This window comes from Callospermophilus lateralis, chromosome 3 (assembly GCF_048772815.1).
Source record: "Callospermophilus lateralis isolate mCalLat2 chromosome 3, mCalLat2.hap1, whole genome shotgun sequence".
Classification (NCBI taxonomy): Eukaryota; Metazoa; Chordata; class Mammalia; order Rodentia; family Sciuridae; genus Callospermophilus; species Callospermophilus lateralis.
Genome location: NC_135307.1, coordinates 124,476,259 through 124,490,292, shown reverse-complemented (window position 1 = coordinate 124,490,292; position 14,034 = coordinate 124,476,259). Strand labels below are relative to the sequence as shown.

Here is a 14,034-nt window from a genome sequence, read left to right as displayed (position 1 = left end):
AGTCCTCAGCATGAGGCTGCCCTGCTCCCTTTGTTGATGCCCTGATACCCTGACCTCGCTGATCCTCCCTTTGTATTCTTTCTGGATCTGAGCTTCAGCCTGACTGTCTGAGACAAGGTTGATGAGGCTGATGGTGTGCCACAGTCACAAGAAAACCTTTCAGACAATGCTATCCATAGGCTCCAAAGACCCTGCCTGAGTTAGTCTGGCTGGAAGAGGGGCCTGTGGGTACACTGTCAATTCTGTGGCAAATCCGAACCACCTCATCTGGTAGAGATAGCAAATCAGTTAAATGGGGTTACATATGCAGAGGTCTGTGTATATGTAGACAGCCATATGTATTTCATGATAGTGAGATAATAGACTAATACAATTCCTGACCCACATTATTTTGCTCTCTGCCCTTCCTAGGCCCAGGCTCTAGGGGACCATCAGGGTAGGAAAACAGGGTAGAAAAACAAAGGGGAAGGCAAGATGATTAGAGAACAAAGCAGAAAGGATTTCGTTCCCTTCTCAGCAGGTCTTTCTCAGGAAATGTACCCATTAGGAGAACCATACTGGGAACACTTAATGTTAGCATTGTTGGAAAAGTCTGACCAGGCCTTTCAGAACAATGTCTGTTCAAAAGACTGTTTCCATAGAGCCTAGGGGAAAGAAACAGGATGGAGATATCAAGACAGCTGAAGGCTGGGTACTGGGTGAATTGAGAAGCCACAAGATACCAGCCTCCCTGAGGGCCGCCCCTCATGCACAGAGATCACATGTCCCCCTCACAAGCACCTAAGGACTCTACGAGCCTAGTTTTTTTTTTTTTTTCCCTACCTTCTCTCTTTCTAACTCTTCTGTATTTGAGGCCTTCTTTCTGGTCACAACCCTCCTCTTTAAGTCACACTTCTAGAAAGAATGGCTGAGCAATGTCTATTCCTCTCCTATATCCTGGAGCTATAACTCTCAGACTACTGAAATGACTTAGTTGTCACCTTCCTTAGGCTTTCTGTGGAACCCAGGGTACTGCAGATCTCCTTTCAATGTCCCTGCTGTGTCTCCTCCCCTGGGTATCACCCTTATGATGGCTTCTCCATCATATCAAGGTGACTGTTCCTAACTTTGGGGATTACTTTGTCTTCATTCCTTTCTTTTATTTCTTTACTGTCTCATATAGCCTGGCCTCTTCTCTAACTTTGAATATGACCTGTAGGTAGAGGGTCTTCAAATTTTTAGCTCTAGCTCCTACCCTGTCCTCAATTCCTGCTATGGTTTGGAGGGAATGTGGGTAATCCCTCATGAATTCAAGTGCATGAAGCCTGATCCCCACTGTGTTGATGTTAAGAGGCAATGGGACTGTGTAGGGGTGGGGCCTAGTGGGAGGGGATTACTGGCCCCTCCTCAACCTCTGGCTTCCTATCTGGTGATGTGGTCTCTCCCTCTCACATGCACTCCCCCATGATGCCATCCACCATGAGAGACACAGCCAGAGGGCTATCACCATAGTCTGCAGCATACTGCACTTACTGTGCTTTAAACAAACCTCTCCATAAGTACCCAGCCTCAGGTATTTCATTATAGTCAGACAACAGACTAACACAATTCCTGACCCATATTATTTTGCTGTCAGCTGATCACTGTGCCTTATGCATTTGCCACATCCTCAAACTCAGGAAACCTCAAACCCATCTTCCTTCTTCCTGTGGTTCTTACACACACACACACACACACACACACACACGATAAGCCATTCTCCCAATCACCTTCTCCACTAATCTCCCTCCGGAAGATCACTTGAGTAACTCAGCTACCTGAGTAGCTGTACCATCTCCTGACCCTTCTCTTCTCTTGCTCCGTATTATTATTTATAATAGTATTTTTAACACAGCAGCCTCAATGATAGTGGTCAATATTTATTGAACACCTATCATGTTTGAAAACTTTCTGTGTATTAAATTAACTGAACTTTCACTGACACAGGGAACGTCCTAAATTATCCTCATTGTATAATTGTATAGATGAGTGATTGTGGGTTATCTAGCTAGTAAGTGTGGGCTCTGGAGCCTCGCAGCCTTAGCACCAAAGAGGACTTGTTTAATGCCCAGCTATCTTCAGAAACCCAGTACCTGTTCTAGCTGGCTTGGGCCCGGGGGATTCACAGAGCCTCTGCAAATGGTACCAAGGGCTTGAACTCCTGGGGCAACTGGTTAAGGAAGCCTGGAGAAGACAGCCCAGGAAAGGACAGAGACCAGAAATTCACAGCAGACTGGAACATTTGGGTAATTGAGTGTTCTCCCCCCAGATATTGTCGACTATATGCTAAGGTTTGTTCTTAGGAGTTTTACCCCACTTTAGCTGTTTCCTTTAAGTGATGGCCTAACATTTTCCAAGTTCTGATCCTCAGAGCAATTTCAGTGGGTGACTGAGCCATCACACTTAGCTACAGATGCACTTCACCTTTCACTATGAAGTCTTCCATGATGCACTAACCCCTAGCATCTCTGCCTGCCTACTGTGTGTGGGGCACAGTCAGCCATGCTAGATGACTCAGAAATTACAAGATTCAAGTTTATTGAAAGCTCTTGGAGATAGAACCCATTTTCAGAAGCAGAACACCCTGTCCCTCCATAACTGTAGAGGCCACTCTGTACCTGGACCACTAAGCAGTAGCCTGGGCTCAACTGTTAAGTTTGAGCTTGAGAGCAGGACAGCAGCAGGGAGAAGGCCCCATATCTTCCAGATGGGAGCTAAGTCTGCAGAGTCCAGTGATATACAAAAGGTCAGTGAATCAGGGCAGGTCAAACCTAATGTCCTTTATATCCTTGTCACCTTCCTCATTCTCTGTGAAATTGTCCCCATAGCTCTAGTCTGTAATTCAGCAACTCCATCCCAAAATGCTCTATTCTCTTCCATTTTCTCTCCCCATACTAACCAACTGGACTATTTATCCACATTTTTACTTTTTCTCCTTTGGAGTAAGAAATGGTGCTGGACTTTGGACGTATTGTATCTACATTTCTTATTTGTGTGTTTTTGTTTATTAATCTTTCTTTTCTTCTAACTTAAATAAAATACACATGAAGGCAGAATTCTCTGTCTGTTGAGTCACTGTATTATATCCAGAGCACTGGCCAGTGCCTAGAATATAAGTACTTGTTCAATGACTGCCTTACTAAAGGAAGGAATGAGCTTCCAACCAGGTTCCTCCTGCATGGCTCCAGCTGCCATTTTCTGAGTCTACATGTAAGCCATCACACTTCCCTTGTCATGTCCCCTACCTGCTCGGTGCTGACCAGGTGGGAGAAACACTCACACTCATTGATAGTTCTACTGCTGACAAAATATTATGAACTTGTTCAAAAAGCAGCCCAGAGTTCTAACTCTGTGCGTGCGTGCGTGCGTGTGTGCACGTGTATGTACTTTACCAAGCAGAATGATAAGCACAGGAAGATGCAGGATACTCACATGCAACCACGAAACCTAGTCAGGTCATTGTTTGGCTTCTCACACTCGATTACACTGGTGAACGTCAAAGGATTGAATTCGGAGACCTAAAATAACAGCACGTACACATTAGAGAAATCTGGGATAAGGCTGCTCAGTTCCAAAAGGCACTTTTATTCTTTTAGTCTTGCATCCATGACTGGGAAATCTCATGCTTGAACTGTGCTTAAGAAATCTCTGCAGAATGTCAATGAACACATGCACTTAACCCATGCTTTCTCATTTTTATAATGAATAATAACTCATCATTTTAACTAACCAATTAGTAGATCAGTACTGGTTAATAAGTGAGCCAAGATGATTATGGCTTTAATGCAAAAAAAGAGAATTTCAGATCACAGCAAAGAAAACCACCAACGATGAAAAGGGATAAATGAGTTGACTTTTTTTTTTTTTTTTTTTTTCCGTTTTTCAAGCAGGTCAGCGCCTTCCAAGTTTCTATATATATTTAAGGAAGCAAATTCTATCTGAAAAACAGGAACTCATACTAAAATACCATTTCCTCAATGTATACTAAAAAATCTTCATGGACCTTTGCTGACATAGATTTAAAGAGCCAATGTGTGAGCCAACAGTTCCTTTATTATTCTTCTGCATTTACACAAAAAAAAAAAAAAAAAAAAAAAGACCGTTTGCTAGGTAGATGTGCTGGTACACAACTGTGATTCTAACTACACAGGAGGCTGAGGTAGGAGGATCATAAATTGGAGGCCAGCCTTGTCTCATAATTAAAAAAAAAAAAAAGAGCTGTGGAGGGGTTTCAATGGTAGAGCCCTTTTCTATCTGTATGAGACCCTGAGTTCTATCCCCAGTACTACCCCACCCATCCTAAATGACAATTAACTACAAAGAAAATTTTTTAATGTGGAGTTTGCAACTGATAGATGTGAAGAGATCAAAAGTGGAAGGAGGGAAGGGAGGAAGAAAGGAGAGAAATACAGGGAATGAGTCTTTAGTATAAATAACTTAAGAGTTTAATTAATGGATTTATTTTTATTAGCCCTCTGGTCAGGCTGTCATAATGTTTTCTCTATCAAGTGTCACACTGTGGTAAAAAAGGAACTATCTTTGCTCACACAAGCATATCATCAGAAAGAAATTGCCAGAGGCTAACAATCACAGAAAGGATATAAACACTGTTGATATCACTTTAGATAATTATTATTCTACTATGACAATGCATTTTTCTGCATAGAATACAGCCATAAAGGTAACAATTCAAAACTTATGTATTGTTTTCCAATGTATGTGCCTTAAAACGAGGACTCCCCAGGTAATAGTAGTCAGTGTAATAACTGAAATACTATTTTATTATTTGTCTACTTTGCAGTGCTGGGAGTGAAGCCCAGGGCCTTGCACATGTGAGCAAGCTCTCTACCACTGGGCCATGTCCCCAACACACGAAATGCTGTTTTAAAAGGCTCTTAAAGTTTCATTAGCCATCCGTCCCTTTCTTTGGATTGAAATGGCCTTGCACTCTGTTTGCAGAGAGAGGTTGTTTCAGAGTCCTGTGTTTATTTAAAGCTGTGTGAATTATCTTGACACTAGTGGACCGATTTTTACAGGGTAGACATTTGCAGATGTAGAGTACAAGATGGCCATGAAGGGAGTGGGCTCCCAAGAACACTAGGGTTATTCTTGGCAGACTAGGATGGTAGGACTTAAAATATTCTGTCTCTGTTTATTATTCTTTCTCTCTAAGAAAAATGTAATGTACACGGCTCAGAAACAGAAGGACATTCTGTCTCTGGCACTTTCAGAGGCGCATTTGTAATGTTCTGCTACAATCATGTGACTCAGAAGCACACATGGCCAGGGCATGGTCCGGGCCTTGGCTTCATCTGGAATTGCCAAGAATTTTGAGGATTTTTAGAGCTGGAGAGAACTTCAGAGACTGTTAGGCTCAAGCAAACTTCCCTTACCTCCAAAATTCATATGTTGAAGTCCTTACCTCAGTACCTCAGAAAGAGCCTCTAATTGTAAAGACCCCTTTCTGGTAGTAATTTAAGCTAAAGTGAGATCATGAGGGTGGCTCTAATCCATCAGGACTGCTGTCCTTATAAGCAGAAGAGAATAGGATACAAACACACAGAGGGATGACCATGTGAAGACCCAGGAAAACGACCCTCCACAGGGAGGAGATAAGCCAAAAAGAACCAACCCTGCTGACACCTTGAACTTGGATTTCGAGCTTCTGAAATCATGAGATAATGAATACTTAATGTTTAAGCTGCCCTGTCCGTTGTAACCCTAGCAAACTAATACAGGGATCATCCTTGAGTTTCTCATTTAAAAAAGTATTTCATATCCAAAACACACATTTTAGATAAGGAAACTTCTATTAACACTGAGTTTTCCCTCACTATAGGCAATATAGTAACATTCCTTCATTTAAGAAGTATACTTATTTATTGTTCCATCCACCTGCCACATTCCAAATCAGCTTCAAGGTCATGCCCTGGTTATTCATCAGCCCAACTTTTGTCAACACTGCCTCTACCCCACCCTACAGCCTGGACCCCAGTCTAGTCTTCTGTGGTAAACCCACTAGCTTCATTTCTTTAAAAAATAGGCGTATAGTTGGGAAAGATCAAAACATTCTTGAGATGTCTTGTGGTAATGGCTCCAAACTGTTAATGAACTTAATACCACTGATCTATACACTTAAAAATGGTTAACATGGTATATTTTATGTGCATTTTCTACAATAAAAGACTATGAAAAGCAGAAGTAAACAAACATTGAGAATTGATTATGAGAAATGAATTAATGATTAAGTAGAACATAGCCCAGAATTCTGGGACATTTTAGCACAAATATTAGAAAAAAAAATGTCTCACAAGTAAATCATTCTTCTTCTTGTTTCCTTTCTTTCTCCTCTCCTCCCCGAGTTTGAACCCAGGGCCTCACACATGCTAACCATGTGATCTACCACCGAGCTACAGCCCCCAGCCTGCATAAGTAATTCTTTTTTTTTTTTGTTTTATTTTTAGAGAGAATGTAATATAATGTACACGGCTCAGAAACAGAGAGAGAAATTTTTTTTTAATTTTTTTTTTTTTTTTTTTAGTTTTCAGTGGACACAACATCTTTTATTTTAATGTGGTGTTGAGGATCGAATCCAGCACCCCGTGCATGCCAGGCGAGCGTGCTACCACTTGAGCCACATCCCCAGCCCAACATAAGTAATTCTTAAGGTCACCACTGTAATATATCATGGTCATCATCATCAAGACAGTTAAGAGGGACTGGGGCTGTAGCTCAGTGGTAGAGTGTTTGCCTAGGATGTGTGAGGTACTGGGTTTGATCCTCAGCAACATAAATAAATAGATAGATAGATAGAAAGAGTTTTTGATGCCTTGCTAAATACCAGGCATTGTGCTATGTGTGATGTTACTATCTTACAACACTGTTATGAAGTTGGTTTTTGCACTACTGATCATTTAGGATCATTAAGAACCATGCTCAAGGCCATGGCAACCTTCAAGTGACTGCCTTAAAGCTTCTCTGGCCTCTGATATATCCAGCTCAGTGGGCTGATACTCACTGAGAGGATCTTGGTTCCACAAGAAAAGATTATGGCACATCAAATAAGCCAAAAAGTGTTCAAGGGATTTTATAGACATTTCCCCCACCACCCCCCCGCCCAAATTTAAAATGTACCTTAATGTTTTAATGTATTCAAAAATATGTTTCAGTTAAATGTACCCTGGTCCAATTGTTGCTACTCTCTTCCCATATTCATTAATGCCTGTGGTGAAGGGTTAACAAAGCTTACCCAAAATTTGAGTAAAAAATAATCAGTGCTGAGAGATTTAGTCCTGGTTGTCCTGGTTAATAAGTATGAGACTTTAAACAAAAAAAAAAAAAAAAAGAGAAAGAGATATAGAGAGAGAGAGAGGAGGGGGCATTTGGAGTTGGATTCCCAATGCCTTTGTAATCCTACAAATCCACAAGCCTCTCTGATGTGAGGTGGTGTTTGTGATGGCTCACTACAGCAGAGGCAGCATTACCCACAAGAATGCTGCTCAAGCATTCAGGCTCAAATCAAAGCTACTGCCCTCTGCAGCTCAGCCACAGCACACCAAGTATCTGGGACTACATGCAGCTAAGGACATGAAGACTCACACACTGCAAAGCAAACAGGTTCAAATAAGTGCTTCACTTGTAATACAATGCTTGCAGTTTCTGCTGCTCTCCTCTGAAGCGCCTTTGGATAAATGTATTTATGCTGATCTTATTAGGCGGAATGGGAGAGGCAAGGTGGTGACACAGCAGCAAGTCTTCCAGCTCTGCACTGAACTTGCAATTTTGCTAAAAATTGAAACGCTTGGAGAGTTGAGTCACTAAAGTGGACCCAAGGATATCCCGTGCCCTGAAGCAGGCTTCCTCTTGATGCTCCATAGTTCCTCCAGGTAGAAAAGGTATCTGGACAGTTGCTGAGTCCCCTGTTCAATCACATGAGGATATACAAGTATAATTCGGCAGTACCTAGACTATTAGTTGGGTGAATGTTAGATTCATAGGAAAGATTCTATCACTAACACTACATAGTCAGGCCCTCTGCATCTAGATTCAAACCATCTTAGATTCAGCCATCAGAGGACCAAAAATATTCAGAAAAAAATATTGTGCCTATACTGAACATGTACAAAATGTTTTCTTGTTATTATTCCTTTAAAATAGAATTAGGTCTTATAAATCATCTAGGAAAAATTTAAAGTACATGGAAATATATGCATAGGTTATATGCAAATACCACCCCATTTTATAAGTGGAAGTTAAGCACGTGCAGACTTTGATATCCTTGGGATGTGGGTGAGGAGATCTTGAAGCCAATTCCCAGTAGATACTGAAGGAAGACTATATTTCACATTTGCATTCATTCAATTCTTAATATTTATCCAATAAAAGCAAAAGTGATTTTTTTCTATCTTAAAACAGAAGCAGTAATATCCAAAAGTAATGTCCATTAAAGCAGACACTATTGTTTTTTCGAACATTAAAGAAGTAAAGTAAGCCAGTTTACCTGGCTTTAATTTAGGAGGTAAGCAGGTGGCAAAAGTGTGCACTTGAGGTATCTGCAGGTGCAATGGCATCAGGGACCTGGCCAAACTCTCCAGATGCTTCCTAGTGAGATCGTCTGTCCTAGCCTCTGCATGACCTGGACACTGAGGAGTCTGGTGGGAAACTGCACAGAGTACAGCAGCAGCATGTAGCTCAGTTGCCCTGGCAGGTTGGGAAGGGTCACTACCTGGCATTCACAAGGAGACAAGGAAAACATACCTGTTCCTCTGTCCCTACATCTGGACCCTGTTCTAAAGATGCCCTCTGTACCACCAGTCATGATATTCCTGGCTACAAAGATCTCCAGGACCCTCCTCTACCTCCAGCCTTAACATCGCCTCCAGTTATCAGCCACAGAAGATTCTCTGGTGCAGAAGCACAATTCCTCTACCTGCCCTTTTGGGTTAGATCTCACCACTTGTTGCAGGTCTGTCTTGGAACCAAGTGATCATGGCCCCAACACAAATGTCCAAACTTCTCTGGATGTGGCTAAGGCTAACTCTCATTCTTAAGCCTTTCCTAGATGAAAGGTCCCCTGAGACCAGCTCACAGCCTGGCACACACGTGGTCATGGGTGACCAATGTTTACTCTGGAAGGATCCCATGTACCACACATTTCTGAATTGTTACAGAGCTCTGTGCTGGGTTCTTGGGGGCCTATGCCCCTGCTTACTGCTTGATCCACAGTCAGGAGCCCCATCACTTGATGCTAGGGAGTGGGGGAATTTGCCAAGAGAGCCTAGGAGGGGTTCTCTGATGTTCTAGAAAGTTTCTCTTTTACAAGTGCAAGCACATTTCATTTGATAGCAATACAATATGATTTCTTCACAGACTTTAATCTCATTATTTATTGGCAATGGGTGAAGAATACCTGAACTAATTTAGGCAAATCATTTTAACACACATTAATGAAATAATTACCCCACTCTTTTGTTTTGTACTTTCAATCCAATTTCTATCTACCATGTGCCTGTGTGTGTTGTGGGAATTTAAAGGAGAACAGACAGAGTGAGTGAATAAATGCACAAATTTACTTATTCCTTGTTAAGATTATACTGTCAAAACAACATTTTTCAACTTGTTAACTTGAAAAAGCAAATAGGCTGTCCTGTCTATTGCAGGGTCCCATGGCCCATAGAAGGTGCTGGATCCTATTTATTAAATAAACAAATGCCCCAGTAAAGCCATAGACATTCTTGTGCTCGTAGAAGAATATGGCAAACATAGAAGAATACTTAAAGCAATCATTTTTTCCAATCAGTTTCACAGATTCAGTGTTTATATTAGCACTTTGTGCTCCAACACAAATACTGAATACAAACAATTTTTAAAAAATACTTAAATAATGATTTAATCTCCAATGGCAGAAGTTGTGATTGCAACATTTAAGGCACCCTAAATACAGATGTGCAGAAGCAGGTGGCATGGCAGTCCATGACAAAGCACTCGACTGCTTGTACATGATACATTCATGACACTATCGGCAAGTCATACCCCTTCTTGATATCATCAGTGTCTCCAGGGAAACAAAGCTGACAGGGATGATGAAGATGGCATCTGGACCTTCACAGTCCTTCCACAGAAGGACTTGACATTCCTCACACCTCAGGGAGTTTCTGGAAAGCACAACACCTTTGGCAGCTCTTGGAGAAATGGACCAAAGGGTGTCTGGGTTGCTGCCTTCTTTTTCTAAATGCAAATTTCCCTGTCATAAGCACAGGCATTAGAGATCAAGTGGTCTTTTCTTTGTTTGAGAATAGAAAGCCAACTTTTCCCTCCGTGAGTCTGACTCGAGAACACGAGAACACGGGCGCCAGACCTCCCTCCCTTCTCTACCCTTTCATCCTTTGTTCCCTTGCCTCCTTGCTGTTTCACAGCCAAAAAGCCTCTAAGCTTTCCTTTAGATGGTGGCAAAATTCAAAGGCTCAGAATACTGGGCTTGAGCCTGAATTCTCAAAATCAAAAGCTTTCCTTTCCCTCCTGGCCATAAATGCTTTGTGCTGCCTTAGTGGGCTGTGGTTGTCAGCAGAGCCCATGATTTCTTTTATCAACATGTATAAGAGTATCAAGGACTGGCTTGCATTCAGACAGTAAGTAATGAGAGTTATTTTATAGAACACCCAAATGAGGGCTATTCTTTAAAATAGCTCTCTTGAAAGAATATATACTTATTCCAATATGGTGGCACTGCATGAAACACATCTGCAGCAACAATGCTGAGCTCATCTGCACAGCAAGGGTAGAAGTCAGCTTGTCTGCTTCACAGCCACAGGCCACTTTGTGCCTCTTCCATCACGACAGGTGGGACCGATGGCGTCAGCACAGACAGGCTGCAGGGTGTGAACCTACCATGATTCAGAGATCACTGAGCAGACAGCCTAGGTACAGAAAAGGTGCCCTGCCCCTTGGCAACAGAAGGGACCTGGAAACTTACATGTAAAGATAATCAAGTAGACCCTGGGGGCTGAGTCTCATAGACTACAGGGCCATTGGTAACCTCTCAGGAGAGGTTAGAAAAAGGAGGACAGCCGTGAAGCTCTTATACTAACCTGCAGAATGACTCCAAGGCTATACTGGCAGAAGGAATATGAAATTCGAAAGCACAACTGGACTAGCTCATTCATCAGATTCACAATAAAATTGGTCCAGCAAGGAAGGACTGGGGAATTTGGACCAAACCTCCAACTGCATGCAAACAGAGATGCTGGATAGAATAATACAAATCCTTGCCTGAAGATATCAGAGATTTAACAAGAATGTGAAGGAAAAATCAAGCCAAGATCTAGAAAAGACAAAAAATCCAGAGTTTAGGACTGGTTTTCGGAGGCTCTTTACCCTGTAGGGGAGTGCCCAAATTCTGAGTGAGAAACGGAGGGAAACTGGTGAGACAAATGTTGTAGTTCAGGTCACGTATTCACTTCCTCCTGCTGCTGTAAGAAATTACCACAAACAAGATGGCTTTGAAAACACAAATTTATTATTTCATAGTTCTAAAAGCTGGAAGTGGGTCTCATGAAGATAAAGTCAAGGAGAGAGCAGGACTGTGATCCTTGAGGAGGCACTAGGAGAACTCATTTGATTGGCTGCCTGCTATCTTTGATGTATGGCCTCCTTCTATTTCCAAAGTCAGCAATGAGGAAACAGAGTCCTCATGCTGTACCACTTTGAGAATGTACCGCCTCCCCCTTTTACTTATGAGGCTCTTTGTGATCAAACTGAATCCATCTGGGTAATTCAGGATGATCTCCCCATCTCAGTGACAGCCGATTAATTACCTGAAGGGGTTAATTTAACTTGCAACCTCAATTTCCACCTGGCTAGGCAACATAACATATTCAAAGACTCAGAGTATTTAGGCGTAAACACCTTTGGTGGCAGGTTTCTGCCTGCCATAGGGCCTACCAAGAGAGGGGCCTGATAAACATCTTTGCTTTCTTACAGGGCCATAAAGAACTGGACCCCAGAGAAATAGTGAACTGGAAGAAAGAGTTCCAATGTGGAACTTAATCCAACATGGTGCTGCTGCATGAAATAATGTCTTCCACTCTTACCAAACTAATTTTCTTCAAAATGCTACTTATCCAGTTTAGAGTCAGTTGGGTGGCCCAGAAAATCTCTTTCCTAAAATTAGATTATAGTGATTCCACATTGTTAGAACCCCCAGATTGCTAGAACAGTCAGATACTGAACAAAGAAAGTCCTCTCTCTCCCTCTGTGTATGGGTAACCCATGGTCTCAAAATATTTGTAAAAATCCAATTTCCAAATACAATATCAGACACATCCTCAAAAATAACCAGACATAAGATAAAGCATCATGAAATAAGAACCAACAAAAATAAGAATAGGAACAAGGGCATAGGACTTTAAAATTGCCATGGCTGCTATGATCACAAAGCTGAAGAAGAGTGAAATCTTGGAAGAGCTAGAAACTAAAATGTGGCTTAACAAACTTGAAAAAAAAAAAAGTCAAGAGTCAAAAAAATTCCAGTTAAAAGCTCGATGAATGGTTTATCAGTAGATTTGGCAATTATAAAAAGAAAAATTAGTAAGTTAGTTAAAAGAAATCTCAGAAAAAAAAAAATTTAGAACAAGCCTGGGGTTGTGGCTCAGTGGTGGAGCACTTGCCTGGCATGTGTGAGACACTGGGTTCGATTCTCAGCACCAAGTGTAAATAAGAATAAACATAAAGATACAATAACAATATATTATACACACACACATACATGTATGTAGGTGTGTGTGTGTGTATATATATATATGTGTGTGTGTGTGTGTGTGTGTGTGTGTGTGTGTGTGTATATGTATATAAGTTTTTTAAAATTTAGAACAAAGCATGAGAAACTAGAGGATGGGAAGTAAAGAACAGAGTAAAAGACTAGAGGACAGAGACAAAGCTCTCATGCTTATAACTGAAGTCCCACCAAAAAAAGGAGAAATATGCAGGAGAAATATTGGAAGAAATAATAGCTGAGAATTTATTAAGTTTGATTACAAAGCAACAAACAACAGACTTAATAACCTTAAAGAAAGATAAATAAAGGGAGATCATATCTAAGTACATGCACTAGAATGCTGAAAGTCAGCCAAAAGCAGTAGTATACACCTGCAGTCTTGGCACTAGAGAGAGTGAGGCAGGAGGATGGATTGAGCTTGGAGTTCAAGACCAACCAGGGTAACATAGAGAGACTCTGTCTCAAAAAATAAATACATAAATAACTGGGCACAGCGGTGCACTCTGGGCACTCCTTTTATTTTTAAAAGACCTTTGCTTTGTCCAGGAAGAGGATAAAAGTCAACACACACTGAAGACTGATAAGTCAGGGATATATGCTGTCATCTCTAGTGTAGCCACTAAAATAATTGCAAAGGGACATATAATTTCCAAACCAATGAAGAAAGAATGATAAATTATCAATCTCAAAGAGGGTGAAAATGGAAGGAAAAAGGAAATCAAGTCAAGCAGGATAAATAAAAGTTGAATGTTCTCCACACAAAACTATCAGCAATGAATTTTAAAACTGACCAAGTGAAATCTTTTCATGAAAAGATAAAGATTGTGAGACTGGGGGCTGGGGATATAGCTCAGTTGGCAGATTGCCTGCCTTGCATGCACAAGGCCTGGGTTCAATTCCCAGCAACACACACACACACACACACACACACACACACACACACACACTGTGAGACTGACGCACCCCCCCGCCAAAAAAAAACCCTCAACAATATGTTTATAAGAAATAACACCAGAGAGAGACTCCAAGATGGCGGAATAGAGGAGGTACTGTTTCTGGCCGCTCTGTAGAATTAAACCAAGAAAGTAGCCAGGTGGCGTCTCCACAGGGTCTTACCTAGACAGAATACAACATCTCAGAGTGTGGGATAGGACCCTATACAGTGGATTTTCACAGAAATCAACAGAGCTGCAACGACCTGCGCAGAAATCAGAGCCTCTGTATTGCAGCAAGACTCTGGACTT

The 14,034-nt window shown here is 41.4% G+C and overlaps 1 protein-coding gene across 2 annotated transcripts in view; it reads right to left on the bottom strand.

Moving 5' to 3' along the window:
• Positions 1-14,034, bottom strand: part of Atp10a (ATPase phospholipid transporting 10A (putative)) — a 183,802-nt gene that overhangs the window by 47,917 nt on the left and 121,851 nt on the right. For both annotated transcript variants that reach the window (XM_076851272.2, XM_076851273.2), the window contains exon 3: positions 3,451-3,536. In XM_076851272.2, coding sequence (XP_076707387.2) covers positions 3,451-3,536 — 86 coding nt within the window. The remainder of the gene's footprint in view (positions 1-3,450; positions 3,537-14,034) is intronic.